This window comes from Delphinapterus leucas, chromosome 5, assembly GCF_059928025.1.
Source record: "Delphinapterus leucas isolate spDelLeu-1000000601 "Yukka" chromosome 5, BTC_Dleu_Yukka2, whole genome shotgun sequence".
Classification (NCBI taxonomy): Eukaryota; Metazoa; Chordata; class Mammalia; order Artiodactyla; family Monodontidae; genus Delphinapterus; species Delphinapterus leucas.
In genome coordinates, this window is record NC_143133.1 from 31,604,610 (window position 1) to 31,618,363 (window position 13,754).

At 46.8% G+C, this 13,754-nt stretch overlaps 1 protein-coding gene across 2 annotated transcripts in view; it reads right to left on the reverse strand.

Annotated features, from left to right (window-relative positions):
* Positions 1–8,258: 8,258 nt before the first annotated feature.
* HADH (hydroxyacyl-CoA dehydrogenase) overlaps positions 8,259–13,754 on the reverse strand; it is a 47,440-nt gene continuing 41,944 nt past the window's right edge. The window contains exons 7-9 of one of the 2 annotated variants that reach the window (XM_022567096.3): positions 10,093–10,209; positions 8,958–9,109; positions 8,259–8,687 (exon numbers count right to left, since the gene is read on the reverse strand). In XM_022567096.3, coding sequence (XP_022422804.1) covers positions 8,991–9,109; positions 10,093–10,209 — 236 coding nt within the window. In that variant the 3' untranslated portion in view covers positions 8,259–8,687; positions 8,958–8,990. The other variant, XM_030760086.2, reaches the window with a different exon arrangement.

Here is a 13,754-nt window from a genome sequence, read left to right on the forward strand (position 1 = left end):
CCTAGATAACCTGGATGTCGTGGCACGGTGCTCACTCCTGGCCCATTCTTCCCGAATCCTGCTTTCTGCAGGCAGCAGTTTTGGTGAAAGGAGAGTCCAAGAGTCCCCTGAGAGGCACACACAGACCAAGGGACACAGTCTCCTGGGGCGACGGGGCAGAGGGACTCCCCTCCGGCCACTGCTTCTGTTTGCTCTTGCAGCGATTCGGCTTGGGCTTCCTTCCCCGCGGCGAGCTCGAGGCTGGAGCGTGTTGCTAGAGGAGGACGGCCAGCCTCTCTCGGAGGTCGCAGCGGATGCGCCGGTCCTTACCAAGCAAGGGGCGCTTTCCTTGTGGCTTTAGTGTGTTTGGTTGCTGGCAACTACCTGTTCGGCTGGAAGGAGCCTTGGAACACCTTCACAACTATGGCTGTCCTAAATACAACAATTTTTTCCTCTATATGTTAGGAAACTATGTCTTTTCCTCTAGAAGGTTGAAACAATACGGAAAGTTCTGGTCAGGGGCCCACAAGCAAGAACAAGATGTCTGCGTGGCTTTCTTTTTAAAGGAGCAAAGTCACGAGGGAGCGACGCATGGTCCCGAAAGGAGAAACTTAAATTCCGCACAACGTACTAGTTGTACAGGTTGCTACATCTGCCGCAGGATGTTATCTTTCATACACAGAAATTTTAAGGGCTGCCCTGTGAAGCCTGACCTCCATGGATACGTACGTGTATATGCGCACAAAATCTGAACCGCTTTTTAACAGACACTGAATAGTCTGAAGTTAAGCATCTTAATATGAATAGAAGAATGGGATTCTAAATGCCTATGTATGTATTACGGGAAAAAATAAGATGACTGGTTTTGTTGGCTATTACTTAGTGGATACCATCTTGGCAGCTGCAAACCTCCAAAACTTCTCCAGCTCTCTAATGCGGAAAACCTACATTGTCTTACTCTGCAGCTAGGAGTGGTTTTGAGGGAGATCGGAGAATGTATCGGGTATACTGAAACAGCCAGTTAAAATAAACGTCACGAGCATGAATCAACCTAAATTAGAACTTGCCTAGCTGAAGAAAAATGCTCCCCTTGTTTACCGTCGGCAGTGCTGCAGGCCAGTAAGGTGGCGTTAAACAGAATTGGTCAATGCACTCATTCAATACCTATTTACTGAGTGAGCACCTGCCCATGGGCTCTGCCAAAATAACTGTCCACTAGGGAAATGTTTCTGCTGTTTGTAAGCTTGTTCACCACCTGCATTTGTTATAACATACAGGCATCCTTCTCCCTGAATAGTAATTTAAACTTTAAAAATCAGTTGCTTATAACGGAAGGAGGTACACAGTGGGGAAAGCCCAGGTTTGGAGTCGCGCGGAGCCAGACAGTGTCTGCCGCGCCCGCTGCCAGGAGCTGTGTGCTTCGTCCCTCTGCGCACACCCCCTCGCAGGCTGAAGAAGATCTCACTGACCTCCGCGAACATACGGCGAGTGGAAAATGAGAGACACCCCACACATACAAAATAACTAGCAAATGAAGTTCCCTTTGAATTGTTTTAGAATTTGTTATTAAACAGTTTCTTTTTTCCCCAATGTAAAAAAATACTACTTTGTTTTTGTAATGCCTGTAGCCATAGAACATATAAGCATTTTTCTTCTGCCCGTGGAAGCAGTTGGTAACCAGGCCTAACCACTCTGATTTGGACCAAAGAGCGAGGAAATGGTTACACTAAGGGTGCAGAGTCTGGATTGTATCGGGTCATTTACACTGATGTGTTTATTAAATATTTTTCTTTATCTCATCTCTAATAGCTTGAGATGTTACCGGCTCAGTTAAATTTTGATCTCCGTTAAATACATGGAGAAGTTGTTCGAAAATGTATTATTTGCTGGATGGAATGAGAACACTGCCTACAAACAGACTTAATCACACAACTGTTGTTTCTCTTTGTAGTCGCAGTGAGAATAGTCATTCTCTTCTCTGTTCGTAACTTAATTGTCTCAGAATTTGAACTCAGTAGAATCACTAAATTATGTTCTACACTGTAGTAATATTTTCTCCCACCAGGAAGAAGGTGCAAGACAACCAAAGTAAAACGGAGCCCCACAAATTGGCCTGTTGTTTTTACAGGTCCTATCAACGTTACTCAGCTGGAGAAAGGCAACCCACGGTTTCAAAATCTAGCTCGCCCTCCATGCCCAGCTCTAGCCACCATGCAGCGTACAAAGCAAGGCCTGTGCAGTGCTTGCTGGGGACTTAAAAAGCCCAGGGGTGCCTGCTGAACCACTTCATCTGTTCCCCGCATTCCAGCATCTGGCACAGGCTGTGTCTGCTCCGATTCCTAGGATCCAACTAGCTGGGACTCTTCTTTCCTCAGTGCCTGGTCTCAGAACTCCAACCCATCCAGGCGCCCCTTACAACAACTGGCCCATTTTCAGAAGACCTAAATAGACATTTCTCTAAAGAAGACATACAGATGGCCAAGAGGCACATGAAAAGATGCTCAACATCACTAATTATTAGAGAAATGCAAATCAAAACTACAGTGAGGTATCACCTCACACCAGTCAGAATGGTTATCATCAAAAACTCTACAACTAACATTGTAGAGACGTGGATGGACCTAGCTGTGTCATACAGAGTGAAGTAAGTCAGAAAGAGAAAAACAAATATCGTATATTAATGCATATATGTGGAACCTAGAAAAATGGTACAGATTAACCGTCTTGCAAGGCATAAATAGAGACACAGATGTAGAGAACAAACGTATGGACACCAAGGGGGGAAAGTGGCGGGGGTGGGTGGTGGTGGTGGGATGAACTGGGAGATTGGGATTGACATGTATACACTGATGTGTATAAAATAGATAATAAGAACCTGCTGTACAAAACAGTTAAATTAAAAAAAAAAACTCTCTACAAAGAACAAATGCTGGAGAGGGTGTGGAGAAAAGGGAACCCTCCTGCACTGTTGGTGGGAATGTAAATTGGTACAGCCACTAGGGAGAACAGTATGGAGGTTCCTTAAAAAACTAAAACTAAAAAAAAAACTAAAAATAGACCATATGACCCAGCCATCCCACTCCTGGGCATATATCCGGACAAAAGTATAATTCAAAAAGATATACACACCCCTGCTTTGTTCACAGCTGCACTATTCACAATAGTTAAGACATGGAAGCAACCTAAATGTCCATCAACAGATGAATGGATAAAAAGAAGATGTGGTACATACATACAATGGAATGTTACTCAGCCATAAAGAAGAATGAAATAATGCCATTCGCAGCAACATGGATGGACCTAGAGATTATCATACTAAGTCAGACAGAGAAAGACAAATACCATATGATGTCACACATGAAATCTAAAACATGACACAAATGAACCTGCCTATGAAACAGAAACACGGACATAGAGAACAGACTGGTGGTTGCCAAGGGGAAGGGGGTTGGGGGAGGGATGGAGTGGGAGGTTGGGATTAGCAGATGTGAGCTATTATATATCGAATGCATAAACAACAAGGTCCTACTGTATAGCCCAGAGAACTATATTCAGTATCCTATGATAAACCATCATGGAAAAGAATGTGAAAAAGGAATGCATAAATATGTATAACTGAATCATTTGCTGTACAGCAGAGATTACCACGACACTGTAAATCAAATATACCTTAATTAAAAAAAAATTGGTAGAAAGGAAAAAAAAAAAACTGGCCCATTTCCATGCGCTTTCAACCTGAATGCAACACTCAATATTGTGGCCACCACAACTTTTATTCTGAAATGTTAGGAGCACTGTGTCTATTCTCCCCTCCAGTCCTTTCCCCCCCGGGCAGCAGGGATGGGGAATTTCAAGTGGTGATGAGAGGCCCTGGACCACAGAGTCGCGAGGAGGCTGTGACCACAGGGATGGGGCGGGGACTGCAAACAGCAAGAAGCTCGACAGAGATGTGTTGTCCCCAGACCCCCTGGCACTGCAGACTAGCGTGACGACGCTAGCACGAGTCAGCCCCTAACACGTGCGAGCCTTAACTGGCAAGGGAGGACAACAGAGAAAATCAAGACTTGAGCATTCGTGACCTCACACAGGCCTCTGACCTAAGAGCATCGAGCCAGCTACCGGCAGAATCCCCCAAGAAACCCAGTGCTGAAAGGGCAGCGGACTCTCTAAACACCCCCAGGCGCACAGGGCTGGTTCCCAGCCGAGGAGGTGTGTGCCTTCGCTTAAGCTCGGCCAGCTGTGCAGGGTTGGGGGGGAGGGGAAGGCAGCTCGGTACCAATTCCCTCCCTCATGCATCGCCTGACGCCAGTTAAGCAGGTGTCACCTGCGGGCCTCAGGGCGGTCAGCCTCTCCTCTGGACTCAGAGGGCCAATCACGGCCCGGGCCCAACCAGGGCGCTCCTGCTCCGCCACGAATCCATGGATGGGGGGGCTGCCCTGCAGCTGTAACACTGAGGTGTTAGAGCTCTGGAAATCCCCCTCCCCAGGGGTAGGTGGCAAAACCTCCACGCGGCTCCAGAGTGAGGCTTTCAGGGTTCGGTCCTTCAGACGCTTCAACCAGAAAACTTCGCAGAAACGTGTCTTCCTCCCCAGGCCTGTGTGGGTGGTTTCTCAGTTTCCTGTTTTCTAAACCCAGGATTTCCAAACGTGGTAAAGTGACCGTTTACGGGGAGTTCTTAGTCTAAGTTTTCCCTTATAACATGTGCTCGGCCGCCTGAGGACAGGCTACATGTTTCTGGCGGACTCGAGGCCTGCAGGCCGGCAGCGGCCGCAGCCCTTGCGCCTGAAGGCCTGTCTCCTGGCTCTGCCTTAACAAACACTAGGAGAGCACGAAGTTCGCCGCAGCTTCTGTTCCTACACCGCCCCCTTCCCTGACTTCTGCATGTGTTCGGCGAGTCTTGGGGCCCTCTCTCCTACGCACTTACTTTCCTTCTGGGGTCCTGAATCTTCCACAGTCTACTGCCCACACATAAAACGGAACTCACCTGGGTGACGGCCACCTCGCCCGCTCGCTGGTTCCTGCGTGCTTCTCCCTCCGGGTCAGCCCTGACAGCGGCCCTCCCGAGGCTTGGGAGGCCCTTGTGGAGCAGCTGCGGGGTGGAGTATGGAGCGCCCGCACTTATCTTTTCACCCAGTTGTCCCCGCAGCTTCACCTCTAAGACTCCCTTTCACTCAGCTCCCTCCCGCAAGTGTAAAAGGCTCTTAAGCCTGCAGGTTCTGAGGAACCGTGGCTTCCTTCCAATGGACACAGAGGAGGGAGGCAGTCACGATCAGCCTATTGAGCCAGGCAATGAGCTCAACACCGGACGTCCATCATCTCATTTGGTCCTCAGAAACCCTGTCGGGTAGGCCCCATCACTGTGCCCATTCTGCTAGATTTCTCCAGAAGACAACTGCCCGCCCCGCCCCGCCCCGCCCCCTCGAGGTTAGGCTACATAGGTAAAGAGAGTGCAGCTGAGCACTAGAACCCAAGTCTGTTTAATTCCAAAGCCCATGGTATTAATCACTTATACCGATTAATTCTGGAACAGCTACATTTGGTCATTTTAAATAAAACGCTGAATAGAATTAGTATCAATGATGGGATTTTTCTGTCTTTCAGGAGTTAAAATTTGTTCTGCCATAGAAATAAAAACTGTGATTATGAAATCGAGTGATCTTAAAAACAGAATTTACACAATCAAATTGGGTTGAAAACGCAGCAAGCAATGCTTCCATTGTTCAAAGCATTTTTTGATTACTGTTTATGTACCATCAATGCCTGTTTACAGGAAAATTAGTTCCACAAAATTACAGCCACACCTTGTATTTCTGCTAAGACTTAATCAATTAGTTACTTAGGTTGAAATGTTAAAGGGATTAAAATCAAGACAAAAGCTTGTTTCAAATGTGTGACAACTATAACTTGAAAACTATGAGAGAAAGTTGTATAAGCGGTGACTAACATATTAGTTTTACCTCCTCCAACAATTAATGGCTGGGTCTCAAATGAGCTTTTAAAAGCTGACATGTTAAAGAGTCAGAAAACTTACCATAGAACAGAGCCCAGTGGGGAATCATTTTGTTCCGCCAGATTTTATACTGTAGTTTCAAGATCTGTTCCTGCCTTACCCCCATGCTGCATCAGTTAACAGTCCCCAAACTGGAAACAGACCTTACAACTGATGCCAAGAGAAGTTAGCCAGGACTTCCCTGGTGGCACAGTGGTTAAGAATCCGCCAGCTAATGCAGGGGACACGGGTTCGAGCCCTGGTCCACTTAGATCCCACATGCCGCGGAGCAACTAAGCCTGTGAGCCACAACTACTGAAGCCCGCGCGCCTAGACCCCATGCTCCGCAACAAGAGGAGCCACCACAATGAGAAGCCCCCGCACCGCAACGAAGAGTAGCCCCCGCTCGCCACAACTAGAGAAAGCCCGCACGCAGCAACGAAGACCCAACACAGCCATAAATTAATTTTTTTAAAAAAAGAGAATTAGCCAACCATTGCCCCCTGAGAAACTACTAACAGTGAAGCTTATGGACATTAAAGGGCCACAATTTTTACTTTACAAAGACATCTTCAGAAGCGCTAAAACTATCCTTCAGGGAACGCCATCTGGCTAACCATAATTGAAGTCCAGGTGATGGCTATGCTCAGAGGCTCACTTGGTCTTTTTCGACAAGCTATTTCATCCATCGTACAGCTTTCTTTTTAATCTCAAATTTTCATTTCTATCATAGGAATAATAATATCACTAAGAAGGGAGTACAGGAGAGAAGGGGGGAGAGTATCCTCTTGATCTAAAAAATCTAGTAATTACGTTCAAGATGTGACCAAACATCCCTGGATCGCTGACTGGAGGAGAGTTCAGGGAAGAGAGGAGGAACAGCATCGGGGAAGCCAGGCCCACAGCCCCGCCTGGACTTGCCCTCCCTCCTGAACAAGTGCAGCCAAACACAGTGGAGGCCAACCCAAGCCCCTACGGTTCCTGCTGAGGCTCAGTTTGCAACACATACCACGGCAAACAGCAGCAGCCGTCCTGATTTGAAAGCAGAGGACCTGACCACGGAGACCCTTCTCCCCACGGAGCCCTCGGCGGGCAGCAGCTGGGCTCACCCAAGAATGCAGAGACGGGGCTGAGAAAGCCACTCTCTGCTCCTGTGTGTAAGAAGATGTTCAAAATTCCTTCCCGGACTCAAACATGGCACGTGGAACAGGATTTTTGAAAATGATAAAAGAATCTTCAGAGGCCAGGTGTTCTGACTTTCTGGCAGGCTGAGTGAGCTGAAAACCCTCACCCAGAGAAAAGTGGAGGTGACCTCCACCCTCACCCCGGCAGGCTGACAGTCACACCACTGAGTTCTCTCTTTCCTGGAATTCAGTGGTCAAGAGCCAGCCCTGCCATTTCCAAGACAAGGGCCCACATCCTGCGGGCACTCCAGTCAGAGAATAGAAAGAAAGAAAGGCCCCTCCTAAGCCCGGGGCTCCTGTCAAACAAAGGTCAGGAGCCAGCCTGAGAGTGAGCAGGGGGCTGTCTGACCACAGGGTAACCTTAAGTAATGGAAATGGTGATGGTGTCACAGGTGCTTCCTTTTATCGTTAGGAAATGTTTTATAAGAATAACCTACAAGTTTCCTAAACCAGGTTCTATGTGTGGTAGAAATGTAAGTACATATTAATTTTTCCATTATGCTATAGTTAAATTCAAGTAAAAAAAAAATGAATAAACTCCCCTTTATCCACCATGAAATGGAGGGGGGCAGAAATCTCTCAACCACTGGCACTGTGACCCAGGATACCAAACAAGGATGCCCATTTTGGGGACAGTCCTGTTTGAAATTTTCAAATTTGCTTTTTTGTATTTTTTTTTTTTAATCATTGAAACCTAGTTCTAATCCTGGCTCCGCCACAGAATTTCTGGTGACCTTGGGCACGTCACTTCAGCTCTCTGTTAATGAGGCCACTGGACCTCAGGGTTTCTGATTTCTTTCCAGCTTCAAAATTCTATCTTGGAAGACACTTTCTCAAGCCAATGATTAAAAGAAGCTTATGTTACACTGTTTCTTTTTGTTGGCAAAGAAGAAACAGATGTTCCTTAAAAAGTGTTTTCTGTGCCCTTATTCTTGCTCTGTGGGTAAGAAATCTGGAGTGACAGCTGCAGGCAGGTTGTACATGAACACCCTCTCCTGCCACTCCTCCCCCTCCATTACCACTCAAAAAAGTGACTACAGGCCAAAGAAGATGGCACAGCTTCTGCCTAAATTACCAACCTTTACTTTTATAACCGTTTAAGCATATTATGATTTTAAATTTTACATGTTTATTTGAATTCAAATTTTCACAGAATAAAAGACTGTATTTCATTAGAGTCAATCTGCAGCAATTATTTCTCATGAAAAAAAAAAAGACAATAACCACTCAGATTTCAGAGGTGAATGAAACCTCTTCCCGCAAAAACAAAACACATGGAGGTATTCCCACCAATCCAGAAGCAGCATCTCGATGATGAGCTGAATCGAGGCGTGACACCTGACGTCACGCCTGAAGTAGGGTAAGGCTTGAGGCTGCAGGCAGCACATGTTCTGGTAAAGGCGAGATGCAGGTGCTGCTCACGCAGCCCTCCACAGACACACCACGACGAGGCAACGGCTCGCGGCTCTCCCATGTGGCAACGACGGACACAGGGTGCTCTCGTTACAAGTGAATGAGTTCAGGTTCAGGACACTCTTTACAAAAACGACAAGGTTCAAAATAAATGTTTACTCCAAGGCACCTAAGGTGTAAAGCTTTTTAGAAAATACACAGAAATGAACAAACAGACTTAAAAAGGGAATTAGTTCTCAATGGAGGAATCGGCTATTACTGTAACTACTGTAAATAATTAGTTCAGATAGATTACAATCAAAATGCACATCGAACAGACCGTGCTGTGTGAGGGAACGTCTGACCAAAGAGCATTCCCCGGGGCACTTGGGGAGCTGTTGGTATGTGCTTACGGGGCTTCTTCCCAGAGCCAGAGAAGCTGCGCATCACTTGTATTTGTAATATCCTTCTCCAGTCTTCTTGCCAAGCTTATTCTCTGCTACCAGCTTATTCATGGATGGGCTGGACTGAAACAAGGGGTTCTTTGTATCCATTTCATGCCATCCTATTGAGAGGAGGGAAAAGAGCTTCGGATGAATTGCTGGGTTTAAGTCTCGGCGTTCCTGGGCAAGTCTGGAGGCAGAGCGTGGGGAGAAGGGTCCTTACTCTGATGTGGGAGAGCCCCACAGGCTTGGTGTCACTCAGGCCAAAACGGCAGAGGCAGAAGGAAGGCTGAGCATGAGCCCTAAAGCGGGTGTGCTGCCACCAGGCCGCGCCGCTCGAGGCCCAGCTCTACCAATGGCTGTCCTGTTCATCCGACCCCTTCCTGGGAATCGCTAATGCCAAAGGTCCAGGGTCACAAACAGAACCCATTCACCTGGTGGCTGGACCCCTCAGTGACACAGTGAAATGACTTTTCAGCAAATCTGAATTTGCTGCCCCTGGTATTTTGTACCCTCATAAAATTCAAAAGTTCATGCTTAAACCAGAGCCCTCCTTGCTCCTCCCGTAAGCATTCTTTGTGCAACTTGGTATTATGAGGTACATTCAACTTCGGTAGCCCAATTTTGGTTACTATTTTAAACCTGTCTTCAGAGCCACTACTGTAAAATGAATACACTTTTTTACATGGTCGTGCATCTTGAATGCAGTGGTTACACATATCAGCATATGTGATAGAATGACTGTGTACCAGTGTCAATTTCCTGGCTTTGATACTGTACTGTGGTTATGATATAAGATGGAACCACAGGGGGAAACTATATAAAGGGGTACACAGGCCCTGTCTGTGCTGTATTTGAGACTTCTTGCGAATCTATAATTATTTCAAAATGAAAAGTTTTTAAAAAAAGTTGCCTTATGAGGAGAATAGGCAATCACATTTTTCCTTCTGCCATTTCACTTTAATCTTTAAGCTGGTGGGGCAGGACTTTGGAAGGTCTACTAAGACTCCTTATCTGTTTAAATAGGCATTATACTTTAATTCATAGTTGAGAGAGACTACCTCAACTCAATTAAAGACAGACAACAGAGAATTCCAATTCTTACCGTCCATGATGAACTTCGTAGTATCCAGCCCAACATAATCGAGAAGCTCGAATGGGCCCATGGGGTACCCAGCACCCAGCTTCATAGCAGTATCGATGTCTTCCTTGGATGCATCACCTGCGCAGAAGAGGGCAGTGCTGAGTCACCACCATCCTTCCCAGAATCCTCCTGGTCACGTGCTGAGTCCCTGAATTACTAGCATTTTACATATTTGCACATTCAAAAAACATCTGGAGTCAGGAGCTCTGGCTTAGGTAAGATTTTTCTTAGAGGTAAATGCCAAATAGGTCACAAGATTTTCAAAGCTACTCCACGAAGTTACTCTGTGAGGTGAATTCTAGAGCACTGCAACCTTGTTCATGGAGAGAGAAGGCCCCAGTGGCCTGGAAACATTAGTTACTTTCTAATGGATTGGGAATCACCTTCTCTGGAATAACTTACTAAAATATCCTTTAAAGCGAGGACATGTTTTTGATTGATAAATGGGCTTTTTTTTGTTTTTCTATGTATTATATGTATATTTTTCTTTTCCAGATTTCCTGGTTTTATAAGTAATGAGTATCCCTCTGGAATCACATGCACACAAACTCTTTAGTCACGATAATGTTTAAAGGAAAGCCCAAACCCGACTGAGCACTGCCATGTAAGTGTGCAAGTGTGCTGAGGAGTCAAGGGCCAAGTGCTTTTTTCTTGGAGTTTTTATCCTCCACATAATGTCACAGAGGTCTTTACAGAGAACAACCTGGTCCCTTTCTCCAAAATCAGGACTAGCCTGTCACAAGTGTCTATCTAGAATTTTGTTCCAAAGCATAAAGAAATGGTCAATTATACCAAAGCTAAATAAAATTAAAAAGCTATAAAAGACTTGAGAGATTTCACAACCTAAATAGTTCAGATTTTTAGACATGAGGAACAAGAACTACTTAACATGCATAAAGACTCTATTTTTAAAAGCATATGAAGTACTAAGGTAATGCCAAAGGATTTCAAGATGATTAAAATACCAACCAATTATTTCTTACGGGAGACATTATCAGTACTCCACCAGAGGATCCTGAGAACCATGATTTGAGCTTCAGGCCATAAGAGAGCAAAAATGATCACATACACATTAGCCTTATCAGGCAGCCTCATTCACTCATTCAACTTTTGTCTATATCTGTTATGTATCAGGCACCAGAGACTTGGAATGAGACAAAGAAAAACAAGACAAGCACTCCAGTGTTCACAGTATAATGGGAGGGTTCAGATGTGTGAAGCACAAATTTCATCATGACAAGTGCTGAGGATTCATGAAGACTCACAGACACGGAGAGATTTACTCATACTGCCACGACTTCACCACAACTGCCACCCAGGCCCGGGTCCTGGCGGTCCTGAAGAGAATCCCAGGGAGGGGCCGGGAAGGGCATTCCAGGGAGCAGGAGCAGCACGTGCAAAGGCAGGAGTGAGAAAGAAGCCGGCAGCTGATAAGTGGATTATGCCGAGAGGATTTCATTAGACTTCAAGGTTTCCGTGGTGTCCGGGCCAGAATGCTGGAACAACAGCCCAGGATGCTCCCTGTACTGGTGACCTGTCCTCACCATCCGCAGAACCTCTGCTCAGGTGTCACCGCATCAGAGCCTCCCCCTCCTCCCTGCATATACACTAGCAACTGTCAGGACTCCAGGCTAGGACTCCAGCCATCCCCTAGACTTTATCTTTCTCGGGGATTACTGGTCACAACCTAACATGTTATCTATTGGTTCATTTGCTACAGGCTGTCTCCCCTCATTAGAATATAGGCTCCCTGGGGACAGAAATCTCATAGCATAACGGTTCCAACTTACCTAAAGCCATTTAATCAAATCAATATTCAAGACAGACAATAAATCCTAGAGTCAAAACTGTAATTCCAGATTCAGAGGCTCACTTGACTGAAATAATATGAAGACACAGCACATCATGGAAAAAAATCTAAAAAGCTTTACAAAGTCAGTATAATTCTAAAAATTCTGTTCTGAGTAACACAGGGTGAAAGAGGCAAAAAGAAAAGAGAGCGAAATAAAATACAGACCGGTGTGCCAAGTGGGAGTTAACAACACGTGGTATAGACCAATAATTTTAACCAATAATAATTTTAGACCAATAATTCCTACTCTTTAGAATCAAGCACTTCACTTGGAACCTGACACCTTCTCCAAAGAAAATGCACATATACACAAAATTCGGCATCAGCCTTAGGAGGCTCATGGGACCCACCCCCACCGTCAGCTAAGAGCCCCCAACTCTGAACAACAAAGAAGGGCGTCCTCAGTGAACTCCCAGCTCTTCTGCAGGCCTGAGAACCTGGGACCTGCCCCAACAGGCTTCCTCTGCCGGCTCATCAGCACCACCTACCGACCATTCTTGGCATTAACAACAAACCAGAGTCACAGCAAAGAGATCAGAACCGCAGTGCAGCCACCATTCCTTTATTCATCAACAGCTACCTAAAGCCTGTCCTACACAAGCACTTTGCGGGGTATGAAGATGGGGACCCAAATACTGCCGCAGAAGACAAGAGTACAGTAGGAGAAGAGAGACACATGCCGTGCGGCAGGGAAGAGAGTAGCACATGCCCCGAAGGAGAAGCAAAGTGTACAGTTACGACAACACAGACCACATCCAGCCTGGAGCGCTGGGGACAGTCCAGTGGGGCCTTGTGAGAAGGTGGGAGTAAGGTGTGGGGTGATGACAGGAAGGCAGAGGGTGAGGAGAAAGAAGGCCCCCTGGTGAGGGCACCGTATTTGGTAGGCTACAATGGAACCGCTGAACACGTCTTGGGCGGGGGAGGGACAGTGTGAGCAGGATGTCACACAGTGCCTGGGGAACAGGCTCACGACACTCCCAGGGCGTCACCCGAGAAGAGCTAACCATGCAGCCCCACCACGCTGCCAGAGTGGACCCTGTCACAGTGGCATCTGACGGGGGCAGCTGTCTGCTCCAGGCACCAGCCTGCTCAAAGGTCTGCAGAGAGAGCCCGGACCCCCAGGGGCAAGGGTGACCGAGCCCACCAATCAGGCCTCGGTTACAGTGGGAATGATGACAGCAACGAAGGAGAGAGGACAGAAGCTGCAGGGCACTGGGGAGGAAGGCACGACAGAAGCAAGGAGGCTCCCAACACCAGAGAGCAGCGATGGGGGCGGTGAAGCGCAGCTAGACTCCACAGGCAGTTGACGGAAGCGCTGCTGGGGGCCTGTGCACTGAAAAGACGCTCAGCTGCCCAGGAGGCCCGAGTGGACAACGACAGAGCTGATTCTCTGTTCTAATGCCCCACACATCCTTCTGACGACCCTCTACCGCTCAAAGCAGCATTCTGCCAACCTGTCTGAGTGGCACACTTACCTCGGGAATTACAAAAGTGTTTGTAATGGACCCAAAATTCATGTTGAAATACTACCCCCCAATGCGATGGTATAAGGAGGTGGGGTCTCGTAGGAATTAGGATTAGAAGAGTCACAAGGGTAGAGCTCCCATGAATGGGATCAGCGCTCTTCTCAGAGTCATAAGAGAGCCTGTTTCCTCTCTCTGCTCTCTGCCATGGGAGGCAGTCTACAACCAGAAGAGGGCTTGCACAGATACCCAATCATGCTGGCACCCTAAATTTGGACTTTAGCCTCCAGAACTGTAAGAATTATATT